The sequence below is a fragment of the Vigna radiata genome, chromosome 6 (assembly GCF_000741045.1).
Source record: "Vigna radiata var. radiata cultivar VC1973A chromosome 6, Vradiata_ver6, whole genome shotgun sequence".
Lineage (NCBI taxonomy): Eukaryota > Viridiplantae > Streptophyta > Magnoliopsida > Fabales > Fabaceae > Vigna > Vigna radiata.
In genome coordinates this window covers 5053985-5078770 of record NC_028356.1, presented here as the reverse complement: position 1 = coordinate 5078770, position 24786 = coordinate 5053985, and the positions used below count along the sequence as shown (strand labels likewise).

The window sequence follows — 24786 nt, the reverse complement described above, 5'->3', positions numbered from 1 at the left end:
CTCCTTCTATAGAAATTAAAAATATGTTTTAAAGGTTTAAGCACGTGTGTGATCGCATGCATCGTCCTCGTGCTGAGACCTTTTCTCCTTCTATAAAAATTAAAAAAATATGTTTTAAAGGTTTAAGCACGTGTGTGATCGCACGCATCGTCCTCGTGCTGAGACCTTTTCTCCTTCTATAAAAATTAAAAATATGTTTTAAAAGTTTAAGCACGTGTGTGATCGCACGCATCGTCCTCGTGCTAAGATCTTTTCCCCTTTCATAAAAATAAATATGTTTTAAGGGTTTAAGCACGTGCGTGATCGCACGCATCGTCCTCGTGCTAAGAATCTTTTCCTTTTTTTATCAAACACCAAATATCTTTCACACAACAAACAATCTTTTAAAGAACTACGTAACCCTGATTTCTCAGTCTGACTGAGAATACGTAGGAGCAAGGTCAATCCTTGTCGGGCACAAAAAACACAAAAAATATTTTGTTTTCTTTAGAGTTTTATTTCTTAGGGGAAATTAAACATTTTGCAAACCACATATTTATTCGCGTATTTAATTAAAGGTACTGCCTTCGGGCAGGCGTTGTAGGGTGCTCACACCTTCCTACACGTAACCGACTCCCGAACCCAATCTTTGGTTTTCGTGGACCGTGCTTTATCATTTTATAGTTTTTCCGTAGTTTTCCAGAATAAACTATGGTGGCGACTCCAAATTCTTTTTCAAAATCGTTTTCTTTTTTGGATCGTCGTCCCGTCGCGATTTCGGTTGCGACAAAACAATTTAAGATAGGATATTTTAAATCTATTTAAACTGATAATAAAAAATTGTAATTACAAATTGTAATTTTTTAATCAAAAGTAAAAACACTTTTGAAAAAAAAATGGTGAAGATTAAGTTATAACAAATTTAAAAATTTGTATCCAGATTTGATAATTATAACTACTATGAAAACAAAATTTTAATGATATATTAGATAACTAAGAAAAATTCAATATTTTAACAAACTAAAAAAGATAAACAAGATGTACAAGAAGTGTCAATACAATGTATTTTAGATAATTAAGATATTTTACTGAGTAAATAAAATAGTCAAAAAAATTTATATCATTCCACAAAGCCTCAATACTTAATGATAACTAATTATTACACATTACTTTGTAGTCCATTACATTCATAAATATATGCACCCATAAAAACTAATCACTAAAAGGACAAAGATTGTAAGCTATACATCTATAGTTGAAAATTTATGTTATAAAAATGATTCTAAGATCTCATTTATTAGATTAATTTTTGTTGCAACAGGATTGTAATACGAGTGTTGATCCATGAAACAAAGAATTCAAGGAGTGCCTGAAAATCATTAATCAACCAACATTGGCTTAGTTCTTTTCAGCCTCATTTTGAAGCACTTTGAACAGGTCGTTATATGGCAGGTGTAGTTTTCAAAACTTATATCAATAATATGAGATTCAGAGAGCAATAATTCAAATCATCAATAACAATTTTTTTTTTTTATGGAAATGTAAGAAATTGAGCACACAATATTAGTAGAGTTCCCTACATAAAGTTCACAATAAAACTACTTACTAAGCATGAGAGATAACGTCAAATCAAAACATTGATAAATTCAGTAAGACTTGAGTTTCAAACTTGATTTATTGGTAGAGTTTAGAGAAAAAATAAATAATAAGCCAAGTGAACAAACAAAGCCAATTTAGATTTACCTAAAAGCTAGGTGATGATACCAAATCATGCATGTAACAATCATCCAAGAACTAAGTTTAATATTGTACCTTGGTGGTTCATAATCAGAAGAAATTAATGGTATCTTAAATATTATTTAATGTAATACAATGCAAATTTTATGAACATAAAAAATATGTTTAGAACATCAATATCCTTCAAACAAATTTGCTAAAATAATAAATTAATTTGAAAAAAATTCATGCAAAATATCATTGTCATGAAAACTTTTGTTTATTAAACCCGTTACCATTCTTAATATATAATGTTTTTCTTATTGAATATCTTCACCCACTCCCTTTCATTTCATATTATGAAATCATAATAAATAATAATAAAAAAGATATTTAAAGTTGGACCAAGCTCCCCCTGCAAAAGCTTTCAACTATTTTGAAAGTCGCTTTAATCATTCAAGCTTGTCATAATAATAACTCAACCCTTATTACGAAACTACCAAAATATCAGCCATAATCATGCAATCTCGAATTCACAAAAAAAAAAAAATTATTAATATCCAAAAATTTAGACTGGTAACTTTTAATTCAAGAGAATGAATTGGGTGAAAAACTTAACAAACTGTAAATAAGCAGACTGTGAAATGAAGCTCTAAATCTAACTTAAAATCAACACCAACAAGTCCATAACCATAATCCGTAGCTTACCTCCTTTTAGGAAGTTGAAAGGAACAATTTCTCAATAGGCTTGTAAAACTTGTTCTTCAAATACAAGTTTTCAATTTAACACTTGCCATCCTGAATCAAACGAAGAAATAACATAGACATCTTAGTTTGAGATTTCTCTTTCGGTGAATAATAAATTATAGACTTCAAAAACAATAGAGACAACATAGTCGCTCAACAGACTCTACGAGATAGAAGTCATGACACAAAACTAAATCAAACCGTGCTGCTAAGAAACAAATCACAACTCAATCTTAATGCTCTGTGGTCAACTATAACAATCTAAAATAATAGTAAAAGAAATCAGGTTATCTCGAGAAGTAGCCCTTTCATGTTACTTTCCAGCTTGATGGTAGTGCTTAAACAAATACTATTCCAAAAGAATTGTTAAGAAAAAGAATATCCCATTAAAATTCGAATAAATCATATAAAAAATGTTGTCGCAACAAAGTCGTGCCATGCTACTCCACTCCAAAAACCATGCCTTTAAGATTGGAATAATTTCTTATATGTATGGAAATAGCAAGGAAAACAACCTAAGAACAAAACACAAAGAAAATACCAGTTTGGAGTGACCATATAATTGACAACACCAGGGCAGAACAATTAATACAGTGACCATATAATTGACGAACAATTAATACAGAGGAAACTCATAAAGAGTTAGATTATTGAGAGTTGCAAGTCATTCTAAACTCTTGTACAATTTTAATACTCAATCGGCAAGGGAGATCTATGTTAATGCTATGAATGCAAACAGTTCAACCAACACCACAAAATAACCTGAGTCGTTAGCAATTCTAAATCTTCTTCCAATTCGTTGCATCAAGAATCAACACCACAAAATGATAGACATACGTACCTTCCTATTCAACTAACCAGAGAGACTACAACAATTCTAATTCGAACATAAAGATAAAACCTAAAGCCTCACAAGAAGTCCAATAATCAACTGTCATAAAACAACAAAACCCCTAAACGATTGACCAAAATAACGGTCCAACAACGGCGTAACGGCGGAAACACAGCGCTTTCAATGGTCGTTGCTTCCAAACGGTGTGGAACTGTGGCGGAATGTCCTCCGGTGAACAGCAGCAGTCCCGGAACGGTCAAACCTCACCACAATATGACTCTGGGTGCTTCTTCTCTCTAGGGTTCTCTCCGACCCAAATGATATTTTAATTATGAAATTCCAAAATAAAACCTACCATTTGAAACACCAAAAACTCTTAATTTGTGCGTCATTTTCCTTTTCTTATTGACACTGTGATATCTGGCGGTGTCAAAAATTTGTCAAAAGTTAGGTGTCAAAGTATCATTACCTATTATGATATGTACATTCGGGTTTAGGTTTGGTTTCAATAAAAGAAGAAAAGAAATACTTAATTTTTTTAATTTTGTTTAAGAATGTGAAGTACTTTTTCCATTTAGACGAGGAAATTGGATTTAGCTGCTAATAAATATATTACACCAATAAATAAGTATTTTTTAAAAAAAATATTTATGTTGAACTTCTACTCATTTGTAAATAAATAACTATGTGAAAATAAAAATTATATTCTAAATTTCACTCTCGATTTATAACCTATTTAATGGTTAGTAACAAAAGAGGTTTATTATGACAATAAGAATTGTCAAAATTCCATGTGTTAACATAATATATAAATAACTAATATAAATAGCAAAAATTTATTTAACTATAAAATAACTTTTATTAAAAATAATTATAAAAATAAATAATATAATAAAATAATTTTTATTAAAAAAATTTATAAAAATAATTCTTATTAAAAATAGTTATAAAAATAAATAATTTGCATTTAAAAAGTAGTTATTAAAAAGTTAAAATGGTAAAATAATTATTTTAATTTATAAAATAATTAAATTTAGATAAGGGTTATTCAGAGGATACAAATATGAAAATATAACTATTTTAATTTAAAATATTTAAATTAAAATAGTGAAAATATAACAATTTAGTGGCAGGTACTGCCAACAGCGATGGGCGAAATTATCTTTTAAAGAATCTGATTCTGTTACTACTTTAAATATAATAAAATTATCTATATTAAAATACAAAAATTGTAAATTAAGTTCAAAATACAAAAAATAATAATAAACTTAAAGATAAATAATAAGATAAAGTAATATAAGTAACAAACAATAATAAAAGTTGTTACAACAATACTTAAAATTTCAAATTTATCCAAGATATTTATAGATAATTAAAACTGAACAAAAGCCATTATTATTTTGATTGGTTAACTTCGAGAAATTACATGGCTTATATTTCAATAACTTTTTTCTATCTAATATAACTGACTTAATTATAGGATTATTTTTAGGACAAAAATTGTTTCTATTTTTTTTACTTAATATACTATATTTTAAAATTTTAATTTTTATTCTTACAATCAAATTTAAGAATGTTTTTCAATATATATATTTTGTAAAAAATATTTAAAAAAAACGGTAAAGTTAACTTTGATTCAATAAGTGTTGATTGAAAGATTTATTAAATTAAAAAAATTGAATAAATAATTAATTATTTATTTTGACTTTGGAAAAATTCAATTAAACTTATCAAATGAAAGTAAATTTATTTTAAACCTACAAAATGGAGGCAGTTATTTAAAGAAGAAAAAAACGTTTGACATGTGATGTATGCACACTATATGCATGTCTAAATAAATAAATATACATAACGGATGACCGCTACACCTTCACGTTCATTTTGACTTCTTGGTTACTTCTTATATCCTTATTTTATTAATCTGTTTAAATTTATTTTAAAAAAGTTATTAGAAACGGACTAATCACAAATTACCACATATGCGTTGTCAAAAAGTTATCAAAGAGTTGTTAAAGAGACTTTTTCATATTAATAAATAGATTTAATAGTCTCTTTTGTTTCTAGTTTTGTTTGGATGTGTCAATTAGATCCCTGGTTAAAAATTAGGGTTTAGTTGATCCTTAATTAAAAAATTTGTGTCAATGTCATCTCTTCCATTAAAAAACACTAAACGTTAATAGTATGATGATATGGCAGTACATAGCGGTTATGTGTCATTATTTTAATGTTATTTGTGGTGACGTGGTAAGTAATTATCATTATTTTAATGTTATTTGTAGTAATTATCATTATTTTAATGTTATTTGTGGTGACCTGGTAAGTAATTACAGGTTGAGGTAGCATCCCCTTCTCTCACCCAAAATTAGGGTTTTGATGGAGAGGAGAAACTACGCCGCTGCGAAGGAAGCTTGCTAGCGATTCTCGGCCATGGATAGAGGTGCGAGTTGCTCGTTGCTACTGGATCGCGATTAGTTTCTTGAACTGCTTTAGGGTTTCTGATTTCTTCTGCAGGTTGCAATCTGGCACGATAAAGGATTCATGCATGGTGTTGGTTCAAGAGAACGCCATGGCTGCGTGAAGAAAGCTTCTGGATACGATGGGGATGAACATGGTTTCGTGATTCTGTTTTGGATGCAGATTGAGTTGCGTTCTTTGAATTTCCCTTTCCAGGTTGAAGACGCGACAAAGGCGATTGTGGCGACGACGTGCTCGTGGTGGATAACAGTTTGAATGGAGATCACGATTAGGGTTCACTTGTGTCGCGCCGCAGTGTGGTTCAGACGAGTATGGAGCGTTGTTGATGGAGGCGTGTTACGAGGTCATGGTGGCGCTAGTAAAAGCTTATGGGTCTCACAATGGTGGCGGTTGGGATGGTGCGAGGATTGTCTGATCTGTGCGAATTGGGAGTTCTCTGGGTTTTTCTAGGTTGCGAGGAAAAAAGATGATTTTGTTGGTGGTGATTTGGGTTGCGTGAGATTGATGATGAAGGGTAGGTTTGAATATGGTTGTGCGATTTCCAGCATGGTGGCGATGACGTGACATGGTTCATGGTGGTGGATGGGTTTTAGTGGTTGCAGCATTAATGGTGAAAGACGATGTGGTGGTTACAGGTTCTTTGCGACATTGACAATGTGGGTGGTGGCAGCAAGTTGGATAGGGTTTGGACTTCACTCTTGTGGTGATGACAGATAGGGCGGTGGAGGAATTAGGGTTTTTGTTGTTTCGGAAAGACAAAACTAATGTGATAGGAGAGATTAAATGACTCAAAGATTAAAATAAAATATTTGAAAAGGAATTATCATATCATCATGCATTAATATTGCTAATATTTTTAACGAAACAAAGATATTGACATAAAATTTTCTAATTAAGGACCAATTAGATTCAACTTTTAAACCAAAGACTTAATTGACACAGTGAAACAAAATTAGAGACAAAAGAGACTATTAAGCCAAATAAATAACAATAAATTCTTATTATTATAAATTATTATTATTAAAAGTCAATATAACATTTATGCTTCTTTTTAACTGTCACACTCATCGTTTTTATTCAACTAAAATGGAAAACAACACATTTTACAAAATAAAACGAGTGTCCTTCGTTACAAAATTTGAAAACAACATCATCCAACAAAAGAACAGGTAAAAAATATAGCATTTTCTTGCTAGATTTTATAGGGAACTGAATCGGTTAGAGAAAGTGGAAGTTATAAACCCTAGCAATTAATTAATATTCTCTTTTATAAACCCTATCAATTTTAAGTTAAAAACTTAAAAATCTACCTGTAAACTTCCACCACCTACCTAAACCGAAACCACCTCAAATAAATCTACGGTTATACTTTTTAAGTTTTAAGCTCTTCCCAACTAAATCTTTATATTCATCTGTGATATGAACAGAAAAACAAATATCTCAAATATTAACATAATAATATAACAACACGTACCAACCTTGTGTGACATTTCCGCAAACAGATGAACGATGACGGACGTTGGCAACGATCGAGTGAAGGGCTCGTGGAGTCCTCAGGAGGATGCGACACTACTGAAATTGGTGAACCAGTATGGCGCACGGAATTGGTCCCTCATCAGCAGCAGTATTCCGGGGCGTTCTGGCAAGTCCTGCCGGCTGCGATGGTGCAACCAGCTGAGCCCGGAGGTGCAGCACCGCCCCTTCACTTCGGCGGAGGACCAGATCATCATCAAGGCGCACGCTATTCACGGGAACAAGTGGGCCACCATCTCGCGCCTCCTCCCTGGCCGCACAGACAACGCCATTAAAAACCACTGGAACTCCACCCTCCGGCGCCGTAGCACGATGAGTCAGTCGGCGGCGGCGGCATCGCCAAACACCAAGCGCGCCTCTCCGTCGGAGTGGGACCATCCTTTCAAGAAACAGCTTGTGGAGAAAGAAAAAGAGCAGGAGCGAATTGCGATTCCCGTTATCACGCCTTTGAGTCTTTTTCCTTTCGGTGAAAAATCAGATAGAAAAGTTGAGGAGGAAGAGAAAAAAGTGTGGGAAGAATTTAAAGTGAACAATAATAATAACAAGATTTCGAATCAGGACTACTTTCTGCAGGTCATGCGGCGCATGATTGCTGATGAGGTTAGAAATTATCTTCACAGTTTGTGTAAGAGAAGGGAATATGTTCATCCGAATCTTCACAAATAAAATGTTAATTTTTAAATTTGCAAATGTATGATACTTTCTTTTTCTTTCCTTTATCAAAACTTTGTATATATTAAATTTAGTTTTGATCTTTATAGGCAATCAAAATATTTGTATTGAGTACAGTTTTCAATTATGATCATACACATTTAACAAGTTCATCATCTAACCGTACATACTTCTTTATACCTGTTAATGTTATTCAATTTGCTTGAAATTCACCTATATTGACCCACAATTGTAAAGCATAAGAAACGAAATAAGAAATCCCTAAAAAGGCTGGAAGAGTTTTGTCTTTATCCAAATAACATAAAGATACTCCTCTTCCATTGCATTTATCCACCTTTGATCTTGCTTTTGCATAGTTAGTAGGTTAACATACGACAATATTATACCTTTCATAAACATCTGACCTTGTTCTTCTCACATGAGCATCATCCATTGTTTGATTCTGTAAGTCTTCTTCTTCAATGCTTGAACTAGAAAACTTGAGTTCCAACTCTACCATGTTTTGACCCTTCTTTTGTACATTATCCAAGTTCAACTCTTCATCCTCCACAAAGTGAACATCCCTGTTGATAATAATATTACCAGTTTGTGGTTGGAAAATTTTATAAGCTTTGCTAACAATACTATAACTTATAAAGATGTTTTGTGAAACTCTCCTATCAAACTTGTCACGTTTACTTCGTGGAATATGAGTGAAAAAAAACAACCAAATACTTTAAAGAATTTCAAATATGGATAAAAACTATATTATGCCTTAAATGGTGTCAGTCCTTTCACTACCTTTGTGGGAAGAATGTTTTGAAGGAACATAGTCGTATTTGTTGCCTCTGTCCAAACCTTCTTTGGCAAATTCTTCTCATGCACCAGGCATCTTGACATTTTCATGATGTATTTATTTCTCCGCTCACTAACTCCATTTTATTGAAGTGTTTAAGGGAATGCAAATTGGTGCTTTATGCTTTAATCTTCACAAAACTTGTCAAATTCTGTTGAAGTATACTGCTTCCCATTATTAAATCTTACAATCTGTTTTAGCTACTTTCATTCTTAACTATTACCTTAAACTTCCAAAAAATGTGAGCTACTTCTGATTTAAACTTAAAGAAAAAAATCCAACACAACACATTCTAGTGAAGTCGTCAATAACAGTAATAAAATAGAGACTACATTTTAAGAAAGGTGTTTTGTGAGGACCTAAAACATTCGTGTGGATGAGCTCCAATTTGTGAGTGGCTCTCTATGTTGACTTTGAGAATAGATTTTTTTTTTTTGCTTTCCAAATTGACACGCTTTGCAACTTAAGATTATAAGGTTAGGAACATCAAGTGCCAACCCATGCTCTCTTGGCTGCAACAACCCATGATGATGATAGTGTCCTAGTCTCTTGTTCCAAAGCTAAGTGACATCTTCTTTGAGACAAAAAAAACATATTGCTTCTCCTTTAAAGGATTGAGTGAGAAACTCTTTCCTTTCATTTTTACTTTGAAGATATTTTGATTAGTTGCATCCTTAATGAAGCAATATTCATCTTCAAAAATAACTTTAAAGCCTTTTTCAATAAGTTGGCCCACACTTAACATATTTTGGTCAATATCAAGGAACAAAAACAACATCATGTATAAGTTTTGTAACATATTTTGGCCCACACTTAACATATCATGAGTCATATGATTTGTGCATTGTCAATCAACCAACTTTCATTTGATTCACTACTTACGAAGCATATAGCCATATAAATTGTTGATCCTTCTCTTCTTGATCAACAATCTTATCCTCTTCACCTTGCTATTGATTCTTGCTCCTACAAATTATAGCCACATGTCCCATTTGGTTACATTTGGTACACTTAGCATATGGTCTTCTCGAGCACTTAAAAGGAGAATGACCTTTCTTATTGCAATGTTGACATGGAGGATAGGTTCTTTCTTGACTCTTGTTTTGTTGTTGACTAAACTCCAATAGGATTTTGATTCTTCTTAAAAAATATCTTCTTATTGCAATGTTGACATGAAGGGTAGGTTCCCTTCTTAAAAGGAGGATGACCTTTCTTATTGCAATGTTGACATGGAGGGTAGGTTCCCTTCTTGACTCTTGTTTTGTTGTTGACTAAACTCCAATAGGATTTTGATTCTTCTTAAAAAACATCTTTTTGTTGTTCGTTTGGCTTGCAAGGCTCATTCAATGACACCTTTTTGCCTCATGGCTCTTCTTTCATTCTATGCCTACAAAGCATTAAGAAGCTCTCCAAGAGTGATTTGAGTAAGATCTTTGGTATTTTCCAAGGCTGAAATAGATGCCTTAAAATTTTCAAGTATTGTTACAAGAAACTTTTCCAATAATTCTTGAGTCTATGAATGCAGAACCAAGTAATCTGATTTGGTTTGCAATGTCCAATAACCTATCAAAATACTCTTTAATTGATTTTGTTTCCTTTATGTTCTACAACTCGAATTTTCAAATTAAGTTTAACACATACATTCTTTTGATTCTTGTATTTCTCTCATACTCTAACTTGAGATAATTCCATATCTTCTACGGTGACTTAAGAGTCATAATCTGAGTGAAGATAGTAGATGAGAAGATAGTAGATGAGACTACAGCAAACAAGCATGCCTTTGCCTTGGATTTTTTGAACTCTTTCTCCTTGTGTGATTTAATTTGCACCATGGTGGGATTTTTTGGGAGAGTAGGAATTTCATAATTTTTTCAACTGCTTCTCAAATATCACAACTTTCCTATTTGCCTCTTATGAACTGCCCAAACTCTATAGCTTTTGCCATCAAACACGGTGAAGAAATTGAAGAGCAACTGGGACTTGCTTCAACTTCCAAAGACAAACTCACATATCCCTTAAGAATAAGGTTTTGATCCCAATTGTTATTTCTAGATGCAAAACTGTAGCACAACTAAAGCAAAAAAAATGATGTTATTTATTTAATAAAAATACGTTACAATATTTAAAGATTGAAAAAAGAACAACCATTAACAAATTGTCCCACGATTACAAAACATAAAAAAACAAAGTAAAAAATCCCTAAAAAACTAGAACAAACTTTGACTCTATCCAAATAATTGAAAAACACCTCTAGAGCATTTTCTTAACAGGTGAGAAGGTTGCAAGGGGCACTTTCTTACTTATTGTTACAAGTTGTTTTTTTTAACTCGTGTAATTATTTTATATCATAATTTACAGTATATTATTGGCTAAGTCTTTTTTTGTTATTTTTAAATTGTGTTCACCAATAGTTCTTGAGTCTCCGATTTATATAATCACATAAATCGTAGTATGTCATTTAATAATAGTAACATTGAGATTATTTCCTCTCTTTATGGTATCAAATAAATTCTTTCTAGTTATGGTATCAAACAAGTTTTTCCGATTGTAATATTGTTGTCTCGATACTAGTTGTTTTATTTTACTCTTCTTCATTTCACATACGATCCTCACTATCCATTATAGTGACAATGACACTTCATGGTCTATATGGTTTATTCTACAACTTGCTTTCTTTTTCTAGTATTGTGTTATTGACGGAACATCTCAGTTTTTGTCTGACTTCCTTCTCCAATGCTACATCTTATTTCATGTTGTCCATTTAATATATTGTTAATGAATTAGTTCTAATAGATCATCTATGACAATCTATTGACTTTAAAATGTAGAATTTAAAACTAAACATTTAAGAACAGATTTGCACTTTATCTCTAATTAATAAGAAACTTTCAACAAATTTGAGATTCCTAGTGATGTGACGATCCTACATCTACAAAAATGGCACTCACCAATTTACCTATTATTAAAAATATAATAAAAACCACTACACTTCCTTATTTTCAATATTTTCTAAATTAGATATTTTGGAAAATATTTTTAGATTCAAAAAATTCCTTTTTGGAATACTCGTCTTCGTGATATTGTTCAAACTTGTATACATTTTGACGGAGAATCATCACATTGACTTGGTATAAGTACCGATATAAATAATATTTAATTTTTTTAATTGGTGATGTGGATGGGTATGTATTTATTTGCCTTGTCTCCTTCCCCATATCTGTCCTAATACACATTCCGTCCTCATTCCCATTCTCATTTAATTTACTTTTCTCATAATTTATTAGATAATCATACTTCTTCCATAAGAACTTTTGTTGTGGCAGTTCAAAATGTAAATTAAATATTTTTGTATGTTTTATATTTGAAAAATACTCCTTTTTAATATTTTTTTATTGTTTATTTTTTCACACAAGAATATTTAAATTGTTAGAGTCGCAATAGTGGAATGTTTGTGTATTTGGACAAAAACTAAGACAACCGGGTGAATCGGTATCTTGTGTTCTAAAAATTTATCTCACCTCTCTTTTTAATCTTGCTTAATAGATAATATCGACAACTATAAAAAAAGAGAGACATTTACATGAGTAGTTTTATATTGATTTAATAAAAAACCAAAACTTACAATCACACAAATAAAAGTTAAGGTTTAAAAAACACTTATCTTCAAGTCATAATTAAGAGATGAAGAACACTTTCCCTAAACTCCACAAATGATGATGAATGCACTTTCTCTAATTCCCTAGAGAGAATGACTACACCTCTCATGAGTCCCACAAGAGATGAATAACCACCTTCCTTGAAGTCTACAAGGAATGACCATTTTCTCTGAATTCAAACAAAGGATGACTAAATTCACCTAACAACAACAACCATACATACTCAATCACACACCCAGTGAAAGTTCAAGCTCTACTCACACTAGATTTCCAAAGCCGCAACACCACATAGTTCTCAAGTGCACAAAGACTTCTCTAACTCCTTTATGTGTTATATGTTTTCTAAATGGAAGCTTAACACTCTACTTATAGGCTTCATTCACAAATAAGTCTAAAATTTTCGTCATTTAGCAATAATTGTCACTAATAATCGATTATCTCAAGTGTTAATTAATTATTCATAAGAAACAAGCATACCAGTTAGTATAACAACTAAAAATGGCTAGTGATAATCGATTATCTCAACGACTAGTGATAATCGATTATAAGCAGTGAATTGTTATTGTGATAATTGATTATGCTATAGTGATTTACACTATTTTAGAAAGTTTTTGACACCTTTCAACTATTTTTGTCTCATATTGTACAAAGTGTTTTGAAACTCCTCTAAACTAAGTTTGATACATATTTTTTAATACCTTACTACAAAAGCTTTAGATATCAATTACAAGTCTTTCACTATCTTTTACATATTGAATTCTTAAACTTATTTTTTTCATCATCCTTGTTATTATCATCATCAAAATATATTGAATTTCTTCTTTTTTTTTTTTTTTGCTAACATGACATGAATCTTGATTTAAATGTTTAATAATAGAAACCATTCATTTATTTAGTAATATAAAAAAATTGTTTTTATTTTTTTATTATTAATTTTTGTTTTATTTGAAGAATTGTTTTTATTTTATTAAAATAATTTTTATTATCTTTAGACAGTTAAACTAATTTAATATTTAAACTCTTTTTAAAATTTTAAAAAAAAATTATTTTATCATATTTTTAATTATAAATTGTTTTTTATTTCATTCAATATAAAAAATTGTTTGGAGGATACATATTTACTTTTTTAACATTTTTATTAAAATTTCAAGGTTACCCGAATAAATACAAGTTAGACCTGCCACTCCTTCATACATTTGCGAATTTGAATTGCAAAGACGAATGAAAAAAAAGAAAAAAAAAATCATATAAATCAATGATTAAAAAACTTAAAAATAAAAACCGAGTTGATTTTTTTATGTCAGTCTTTCTTCACGTAGTAATGAAAATTTGTAAAATAAATGTATTAAATTATAGTAAATTAAGATATATAATCGATTTTTTAAATAGAGAATTTACTTTCTGTTACATAGTTTTATATAGTAGAGAATGAATTCTCTGTTCCAAAAATTGATAAATTATGTCATATTTATATATATATATATATATATATATATATATATATATATATATATATATATGACATTTTATATAACTAATTTTATTATTAATTTATTAATATTTACAATTTTTAATAAAAGAAATATAGTTAATAAAGTGGTATAAAGTATATGTCATAATTATTATTGTTAATAAAATAGTAATAATAAAATTATAAAATTATAAAATAAGAATAATAAAATATTAGTAAAAATAAAATTTAATCATAAATTTTAAATAATAATAACATAATTATAAATAATAGCGAAGATAATAATAAATAATAATTTTAAAAAAACCAGTAAAAATGTTTGTATTTACGTTTGTGATAAAATAAAAAATTATCATATAATTTTGATAGTTAATCGAGTTTGAAATTTTTTTACATAAACTTAAAAAATAAAATGAAATATATGATAAATGGTAAAATTGATAAATAATTATGTATATAACAATAAAGGATAAAATTGTCTAGAAATTGTGTACACCAAAACAATTGTTATTATTATTATTCTAATATAAAAGTGAATTTAAGAAATTTTAACAATTTTATTGTATGTAACTTTTAATTTTTTACATAATCTTTTAAATAGTTATTTTAGTTTAAAAGAATAGCTAAATTTTAGAATTAAAAATGTCACTTAAAAAATAAAATTTGTAAAATAAATATTTTTATTTAAAAAATACTTGAAGAAAAAAATTAAAAAATACTTAAAGGAAATAATTTTACATAACAGTATAGATTATAAATAATAATAAAATTATAATTTATTATATTAATCAAATTATTTCTAAAAGAAAATTCATTCACTCTTGAACCTTTTTCACAGGTTCCACCATTATTTGTACTACCTCTCTCCACCTAAAACTATCAAATACTCTGTTTCAATGTTAAACAAAATTTAATTAACGTTTTCCAGTTGGGTCAAACGAATGATGTTCTCATTGAATTTATTTTGTTATCTTATCATTATAAATAGGAAAGAATTGAAAAATAACAAAAAAGTAAATTTAAAAAAAAAATTGTAAAAGTTATGAATGATTTGATTAGAAAGATTTTTCTTAATATATTAAAACAAAATTATTATTTTGTTCTAATAAAAAATTTAATATATTAGTTAATAATTTTAACAATATTATAAATATATATTGTTATTAGGAATGACAAATAGAATTAAACTGAATTAGTAACTATACTAATTTTAAATGAGTTGTACTAGTTTTTATTTATTTTATTTTATTCATAAGTGTCGTATAAATTAATCTTTTAATTATTTGATAATATTATTTTTTATTTTATTTATATTTTTTTATTATTATATGTGTATGAAAATTATTTTATTTTATTTTATTTTAATTTTTATTTCTTTTATTTATATTTATTTTGCCATGAATATTATTTTACTTTTACATTTATTTTTTAATTATTTATTTATATTTTTTTATATGTGTATATAACTTATTTTATCTTTTTATATATTTATTTTATTTTAAAATAATTTTTAATTTAAATTTATTTTGTTGCCTCATAAAAATGTTTTATTAATTAATTATTTATTATTTATATTTTATTATGTAAAAATTAAACAAATATTTATTAATTATTATAATATAATAAAAGATGATGTTAGAAAAGTATAAATTTTAAAATAAATTGTTATTTTAATATATTCTTACACATTTTAATATCATTAAAAGTGTTTTTAACATACTTTTACATATTTAATAATATGTTAAAGAATATAATATATTAAAAATATTATTTTTTTATATAATTTTTTTCTTTAATGATTTTTATTACTTAACCATTTAATAAAATTAAATTTGAAAACAATTACTTTTATTATTTAAAGTAATATATATTTATTAATAAAAAAAATACAAAAATTTGTGATAAAAAAATTATCAAATTATTAATTTTTTATGTGAATGATTTCTTAATCAGATATTTTTACTCAACCTTAATTATCATTATTATATAAATATAGATATATATTATTAAACACACCCAACACAAGACCTATTCACAAACACGAACATAAATACAAGTGATACAAAATGATAAAAGCACAACTTATCTTTACAAATATTCAAAACTTTGGTGAGATCAGAGAGCATATCTTCCAAATGCACTCATTTACTCTCTTAGAAATATGCATACAGAATTGTTATATTAGTACATTTATTTGAAGTATTTGAAGTATGGATGTTGAATTTTTAAAAATGTTAAAATCGATACGAAAAACACCGAAGATAGAAAATAAACTCAATTTTTTATGCATATATAGTTCTTCCAGCTCGGTTTTACCACAAAAACCACGACCTGATATACCAAAACATCATAGCTAACCCCACAACCCTTCCTTTTCTCAATGCAACACCAATAGTACATCTCCAAAACACCACAACCAAAAATTTAAATCACCTTGATCATAAATAAAAAACATTTCAGAAGTTTTCTCTATTTTCTCAAACTAACCGAAAAATTACATATTCTAAACTATGATGTGATTATTTCAGACCACACTCGAAAATGAAATAAACGGATTTGTGAAGTAGTTGTTTTGTATGTTAGCCAAAACTGTTATGCTCGTCAACAGCAAAATATAACTTTACTTAAACAAACTAAGAAAATACTGCATATTTTGCCTTAATTCCTTGATTGCTCACCAAGATTGGAACAAGTTCAAATTACCTTCATTTGTTATGAATCAACATATCACGTCTTCAATCATGTTTTTCAAATTAGGTCTATGAACATAAAATACACAACAGATAAAGTTCCACACAAAGACACTCCGTATATTGAAAGAAACAAGCAAAAACGTATGAATAAACATATAAAAGTATCAAACTAAATCAAGCACTTGAAAATCCTACCCATAAAAACTATTAGACAATTAAATCTTGACCTAATTTTGGAGTTAGACATTCCAATCAAAAGACCAACTAATTAAATCGGAAAAAATTGACGTAGAAATAAACTAAAATTATAATCGCCCTAAAAAGTTTAGGGAAACATCTAGGCGAAATAGCAATGAGAAAAGCAGAGATGCAAATAAGAAATTTTGTTGATTCGCACATTGTTTCGAGCTAATAAGACAAAACCAAACATAAACTAATTAAAGCCAACAAAATGTATCAAAACACAAAAAGGAAAAGCCAGTAACACTAACTACTGAGCTTCCATTTGAGAACATAAACAACTGTAAAATTCAACAGAAACAAACTAAGATTAAAGCACTACTTGGATCTCTGTCTCATCTTTCGGCGCTTCCTCTTCAATCTCCTCATACGCTTCTTCTTCCACTACAAGAAGAGAAGCGATCGTAATCAGAGCTGAACCTCATAATAGACAAAAGGAAACGAAATAATCAACAGCGTAGAAAGGACGATACCTTGGCCCTCATGGTGAACAAACTCCCGACCCTTCTTCAAATCCGAACCCTAGCCGATTGCTGCTGAGAACTAACGGAGGACTAAGAAGACAAAACATGATAATGATGCAGCAATTTATAGCCTACAAGAAACCCTAGGAAATATTGGGCTCTAACCAAAGGCCCAGCCTGAATGCATCTTTAATCAATGGGCTTATGGGCTTATATCGGCATTATCAATATGAACATGCCTATTACTTCTTGCACTCCCTCAATATCTCCGTCCACCTACCAAATTTATAAAATGACCATTTTCTTATTTGAAAAGTGATTTTTGAAATAAACATTCTAAAAATTATTTTCATAAACTTTTGCAAAATTTTTAGAATAATATTTTTGAAACGAAATTTTAGAAACAAAGTTTACATAATCAAATTTGTGAAATAGAACTTCCAGAAAAATAATTTCTGATTAAAATTTTCTGAATGCATGAAATACAATCTCGAACAGTTTTTCGAAATATATGAAATATATATTTTGGAACAATTTATTTTTTCGTATTTTCTCTCTCTTCTCCCTTTACATAATAATGGAAAAGGTGGTGGCGGTGAAGATAGTAGAAGTGTTGGTGCGTGCAGTAGTGTCGAAGATGTTTGAGTTGTTTTACATTTTTCAGAGGGTGCGGTTAATAATTGTTGGTTGCAAAAAGCAATGGTCTCATATCATGCATACATGGCTTATGTTACTTTTGTTTTTAGAAAGAAAAGGATAAATAGACCTGGCCTTCTTTGAATTGGAGTTTATGACCATTTAAAAATTTTAAACATCCTTTTATAAAAAAAATGTGTCCGTATAAGTAAAATTAAGTTCCGTAAATAATTATAATAACTACCGTATGTATATTTAAATATAAAAATGATTTTTTTTTTATTCTTTATAAAATAATTATTAACTGATTTTTTAAAATATAATTGTTAACTTACACTTCAGAAGTACCTGTATTTTGAAATATTTTGTATAAAATTGTCTCTCTTTTTTTTTCATTATATTCATAGTTAGTTTCTACGGTTGACAATAAGAGATTTTTTATTATTCTCATGATTCGTCTCTTACATAATTACTTGCTTAATCTACATATATTTTTAACTAATGTAATATAAATATTTAAAAAATATGGACACGTGATTACCTTAATAGTTATAAATAAAATAAATTGTAGTTATTAAAATAAAATATTACAAGTAATATTGTTTAAATAATTTTTTTTATTATTAGTAGTTATTTAACTTTGAAAAAGTAGTTACTAATGATAAAAGTGTAACTAATTTTCTGTAATGTGTAATTATTTGAATTGAAAAAAAAAAGTTAATATTTTGTTCTTATTTTATTTTTATTTATGCTTTTTCTCTATTTTTCTAATATTTGTTTTATTTTCTTTAGTTATTTTAATTTGTAAATTTATTATTATTTTTTTAGCATAATTTTTGGGTGAAGAACTTTTTTGGAAAATTTGTGAAAATAGATTGAAAATATTTTGACTGCGAAAAAAATAAGGTTTTAAGTTGTCAATTGAGTTCTTCTTAGAAGACTACTAAACAAGTTTTTAACTTATTTTTTTTCAGAATACATCTTTAAACAAATATAAATAATTATTTCACATGAAAATAATCAAGAGTATGATTTTCAAATGAACTGTGATTATTGTATAGAGCAATCACATGGTTCATATGGTTATCAACAACAAATTATCACGCTTATTATTGTACCTGATATAAGTAAGTTGACTATACATCAACTGAATTATTTATACCTTAGATCATCTTTCTCTAAATATGAGCAACAATCACATTTTGTGTCACCCCATCCATCATTTGTTCCATTTGGTTCATAAGAGCAACAACATGCACTACTACAACAAGTTGCAACAACCAATGGACCATCCTATAAGGAAGTCGTGTTATCAATGGATGGAGTAAGAAAGACACTTGAAGTCATAGATAATTGTAAGATGATCAACGATGGAAAAGTATTGAGCATGAGCGGTACGGAAACAACAAAATATTATACAACACGATAGAGGATGCAAGTAACAACAACTTTATAGAATTACTTCTAACTTTTAGTTCTACCAACAAATTTCATTCGAGATTTCTTGAAAGTACAAAGTTTGGAACACTTCATCATATGACATAGAAGATATGCTTCTACATTTGCTATTAGAACAAAACAAATGTTTGATGATTTAAGTCAGCTAGTGAATGACAAAGCTAAGGAGGCCACTTCAGAAAAGATGATGAAAACGATGACTGAGCATAAAACTGAAGTGAATCAGATGATGGATGACATGAATCAAAGGTTGCAAAATTTGATACCTGATGTGAACGATATCAAGATTCAATGATCAAATCAACAACCAATTATAAAATTGCATCACATTGATATATCTACTGATGGATATGATGATGTTGCTTAATGTAAATATAAAATTTTATATGTTGATGAGGATGCAATGGAGGAACCAAGTACACTAGAAGAACCAAGGGAATTGGAAGATACACTTAAAGCACCTATTACTTCTTGTGCACAATTTTACCTAGAAAATGATATTTTGAAGAATACTAATGATCTTGTCAACCATCCTAGTGTCCTTGATGATGATAAAAATAAGTGCTAGAGCTTAAACAGGGAACAATGAGGATGACATACTGATAACAAATTTGAACCTTAGTTGAAGAGAGATATTATGAAATCAATCAAAGAAGTGAAAATTAGTTCAATTCTAGGAGAATATTACTTGCAGGATATGAACAAGGAGTAAAATTAAGTTTTCAGTAAGTGGATAAGTTATATGTTGTATTATTTGTTGTTTCAACTAAGATGAAGACAATTGAAAAACTAAGAAGATGGAATAACCACTTATAGGAATAATGATTGAAATGGAGAAGGGGTTGGTTTGAATGGGAGTTCCCTCAAGTGCAACTTTGAAACAAAAATATTGAAAGTGTAACTATAGATAAGGAAAGGTAGGACACATGGGTATGGAACAAGGAAGAATGTAAATTTACATGGTTAAGTTAACTTCTAAAATATGTAAAATGAAATAATAAGAGTGGATTTTGACTTACATTAATAAAAGTGTGAAATCTGTTGGATGAACTCAAATCCATTGATAAATATTTGTTAGTAATTATTAACATATTCTAATGGTCCGTAAAATTAATTTGTAGATGTCATAATCTGGTCTTCTTCTTCCTTTCCTTCACATTCTTTTTTTTTTTTCTTCTCCTTCTCCCCCCTTTCCTCTCATCTTCTCATCCTCCCACTCCACCTTGGAATTGTTGATGCTCAGTCCACCGTCGCCATTGCATCACGACCACCATTGTAATAGAAAGACAGACACGACAATGAAACAAAAAAAAGTTGTTTGTCAAAAATTTAAGAATATTATAAAAAAATAATAAATTAACGGAATTGCACCGTCTTTCTAAGTCCTCAATTGATATTAATACTGAATATAATATAAAAAAATTTGAAAACTTAGAAAGAGTCTTAAATCCGTAATAAATTTTAAAAAAATTGAAAACTTAGAAAAGTCTTAAATTCTTAATGATTTATACTATGTTGGGAACTTATGTAGAACTACAATAAATGAATGGAAACTTAAAATAAAAGATAAAAACTTGAAGACCCTCAAGAAACACCTTCATGTTTTCCAAAATTAAGACCTATTGTTTTTACCAGTGTTTGTATATAAAAATACTCTAGAAATATGGGTGAAGTAAAGCACAAAAGGGTGTAATACCACATTTTGTCAGTACAATATTTTGCATATTAAAATACTTACCCAGTACTGATGGTACAAACAAAAGAAAAAATTGTTTACTTCTGTAATTAGTTAAATGGCTAGTTATGCATTTTGTGTGGTATAGTTTTGAAAATGATTTTTTTAGTTGGCAGAACCATGTATAAATAGGATATGTAATTATGGAGTAAAACTATATATGTATAAATAGGATAATGTAATTATTGAGGAAAGAGTGACTTGTAGAACCGGATTGAATTGGATTATAAATGGTTGACGAAGTACATGTTAGAATAGAACAACTGAGACAAGTTGGGACTTCAAATGGATAAAAAAGTCATGGAATTATGGTGTAAAGAAAAGGGAAATGTTAGATGGTATGCAATTATAATATCTTATAATAGGAAAGTATTTTATTATGCTTTAACATGTAACATTTTGGTTAAAGACTTGGAAGACAAAAACACAACAAAATCAAAGTGGAATAGGAACATTCAAAACGTTGCAATACTCAATTATGGTGGAGAAAAAAAAGCACTGCAAAAGTAAAATAACATTGAGAATTGCTTCAAATAGGAATGTTTCAACATCAGTAAATGAACTCAAAGAGATACAAGAGTTGAAGAGAGGGAATACTTAAATATATGTATATATATTTATCTGAGTTTGATTCCCTAAAGAAACATGTGAATACTTAAAAGTTGGTAAAAAGTAGAATTGCTTGCTCTGTAAAAGAGACTACAAATTCCGTTTGGAAACTGAAAACGTGTTCACATAAACAAATAGCAAGAAACACGCCTTGCAAGCGAAATCCAAGTGGTGGGTAACTTGTCATCACAGAAAACATATATACTATAAATTTAACACAAGAATTTTTTTAAAACCTATTCACACTATTTCTTATTATTCTTCACTTTCTCTTTTCTTTTCTAAATATAAAATTAACTTTTATTAAAACTATTTTATTCTTATAAATATTGTCAAATGATTGTTAAATACACTTTCTTATTATTACTATATACTTATAGCTGACCAATCGATTATGGTGACAAACTAGATAAAAAGAACAAGCAGTTTACATAGCATTTCATGACTGCTCAGTCGTGACAATCATTTAGTAGAGTTAAAATGTAATTAATATCACAACAACTACTAGTTAAAATTTACATTAATGATCATTAAAAGATAAATTAATTGGTCATATTCTTATAAACTCTATGAAAGTATTTCAAGGTAAACTCGTTTTTACTTCCTATTGAATAACAAAAGACCTACACAGAAATATTTTGACATGAGCGTCAGAGCGTATTCTGCAGGTCATCCCTTACATTAATCGATTACTAGGACAAGAAGTGGAAAGACGTTCGACGGATAGAAGAACTCTTCATGGTTATCCTATTAAGCATAAATACTTATACTTTTATTTCTAAACTTTAAAACATGTATAATTCTTTAAATCTATTTAGGTTAACTTTTTAGGCTTATTCTAAACTTACATTTGATTTGGATAAAGAAGGGAGGGGTCGTAGCATAGTCGCGCTTTTCCGCGTTTTGGGTCCCAAGTTATTAAAAAGTCACCCATTATCTATTTTTGCAAAAACAAACAGAACCTTCACTCTTAGCTTATAGACTTAGTTTATAAAAAGAGCGTAATATTGTATGGATGAGGGTCCAAGCAAATAATATTATGAACTTTTCGGTCTCGTACTTTTCCATCACCCAACGTGGCAACAAAACTCAACCAATAATATAAAACTCTGAAAAACCTCTGCGTTGGACTCTGTCACATGTGAAGGAATTTCTTGGGTACCCCTTTTTTTTGGCTTTGGCAATTGGCATCTTCCAATAAATTATTAATATATAATTAACTCTCAATAAATACTCCAACTTCGGCAAATGCGACTAATAATTCATACATTCCAAATAAAGAAATGCAGCAAAGCACTGAAAAAAAAAACACACTCATACTTTTTCTGTGTTGTAATAGTATTCAAATGCCAAAACCACACTCAATTATTTTGACTCCTGTTATACTAAAAAAATAAAATTATTTGAAGTTTTAAATTCGGAATTTGGGTATTTTCTTTTCTAAATTATTGAAATGCGTTCAAAATACGGAAAACTCCCGACACAGATCTTATTTCATCCCACGTTATTATATATTTCTTAAAATAAAAACTATATAATCGCATATATTTCTTATCCAGATCTTAATCTTCTATCCAACTTATCAAACCGTGCAAGTAGATAACTAGCAGTACTTATAGTGAAGAGTGTCTAAATTGATTTTAATATTCATGCATTAAAAGAATGTTTATAATATATATGTATATGGATAAATAATTATTTATATTTATGAATTATCAAATTTGAAAGCAATGCTATGAAGGAAAGGATTTAGAACTGTGAATATATTTCTCAGCGATTCATTAGTAGTTCTTACAAGGATTTAGACATGCAAAATATGATCCAAAACAAGTGAGAACTACTCAACTGTTTCTAAGTTAATAATCTGAACCGAAAAAAAGTATCAGAGCGGAAGCGTTGTTGTAACGGGTGGCGATTGGATCAAAATCCTCGGTAACGAAGGGTTGAGTTTCAGCGAAGCTCTGCAGAGAGGGCAATTGGAGTGATTCGCGAGCCACTTGTCCACGCACTCGCTGTGGAAGCTGTGCTCGCATCCAGGGAGAACCTTCAGCTTCGCGCCGTCGACGAACGCGCTGAGGCAGATGCAGCACTCCGTCTCCTCCGTCGCCGCGCGCTGGTGCAGTATGATCGGTAGCCGCTTGATCGCGTCGGCGTCGAGGCCGTCGTCCTGAGAAGGAAGCGTCGGCGGCGCCTGGTGCGGTGGGACGGCGTCGAAGAGGAGGCCGTGGTGGCGGCAGATCCGTCGCGCGAAGAGGAAGAGCGCGGTGAAGAGGAGGACGATCGAGAAAACGACGACGATGAAGAAGAGCTTCTGGCCGCGGATATGGAGGTCCTGGTCTTCGAGCTCCGCGTCGCTGTGCCAATTGAAGGATTCGGAATCGCGAATCGACATGGTGGAAGGTTCGAGAAGGAAGCGGCGGTGGCGGGGCAAAACGACGGCGTTTGGGAGAGAGGTGTAAACAGTGGCTGCCACTGCAATATAGCTCAGATTAATGCTTCTATTAATTGACTATCTAACATTATTTATAGTTACGTTTGGTTTGGTGATTAGGTATACTCTCTGAGTGGGGCACATGACAGTTTGGATTTTTTAATTTTATAAGTGTTAGTGTTTATCTAAAAATGAAACGAATTAAACCTTAAACTCGTGTCTACACATTCTGTTACTAGTGCGTTTTCAAAAGTTTTCTGCTCAAAAGAATCATTACATTTTTAATACTCAAACTAAACTTAATTATTTTTACCTTTTTATGACAATCGAACACACTGCTAATTATTTATCCTTTTTTTAATTTACAGGACCTCGCTGCTTGTTTTTGTTCCAACTATTATATATTAATGGAGGGTCTTTTGTTGGAACAATCTTAATCACATAAATAATCACTATTAATAATAATAATAATAAAATATTTAGCTTTTAAAATTTATTATTAAAATGTAAATTTTTCAATATGTCAAAAAAATTATATTAATTATTTTTCTTCAGAACCATTCATAAACCTCATTTAAAAAAATATTTTAACTAATCAAAAAAT

The 24786-nt window shown here is 29.5% G+C and overlaps 2 protein-coding genes and 1 long non-coding RNA gene across 3 annotated transcripts; 1 reads left to right on the top strand and 2 right to left on the bottom strand.

Moving 5' to 3' along the window:
- The first annotated feature begins 7258 nt into the window (after nucleotides 1-7258).
- LOC106763298 (transcription factor MYB1) lies at nucleotides 7259-7948 on the top strand. The gene has a single exon (XM_014647502.2). It carries the CDS (start codon nucleotides 7259-7261, stop codon nucleotides 7946-7948), a length of 690 nt encoding a protein of 229 aa, XP_014502988.1.
- Nucleotides 7949-16975: 9027 nt separating this feature from the next.
- Nucleotides 16976-17454, bottom strand: LOC106764467. The gene is made up of 2 exons (XR_001375916.2): nucleotides 17323-17454; nucleotides 16976-17233 (listed from the first exon to the last, which is right to left on the bottom strand). It is a non-coding gene; the product is annotated as an uncharacterized LOC106764467 (long non-coding RNA).
- Nucleotides 17455-23502: 6048 nt separating this feature from the next.
- LOC106764510 (RING-H2 finger protein ATL66) lies at nucleotides 23503-24564 on the bottom strand. The gene has a single exon (XM_014648789.2). It carries the CDS (start codon nucleotides 24141-24143, stop codon nucleotides 23634-23636), a length of 510 nt encoding a protein of 169 aa, XP_014504275.1. The 5' UTR covers nucleotides 24144-24564; the 3' UTR covers nucleotides 23503-23633.
- Nucleotides 24565-24786: the final 222 nt, after the last annotated feature.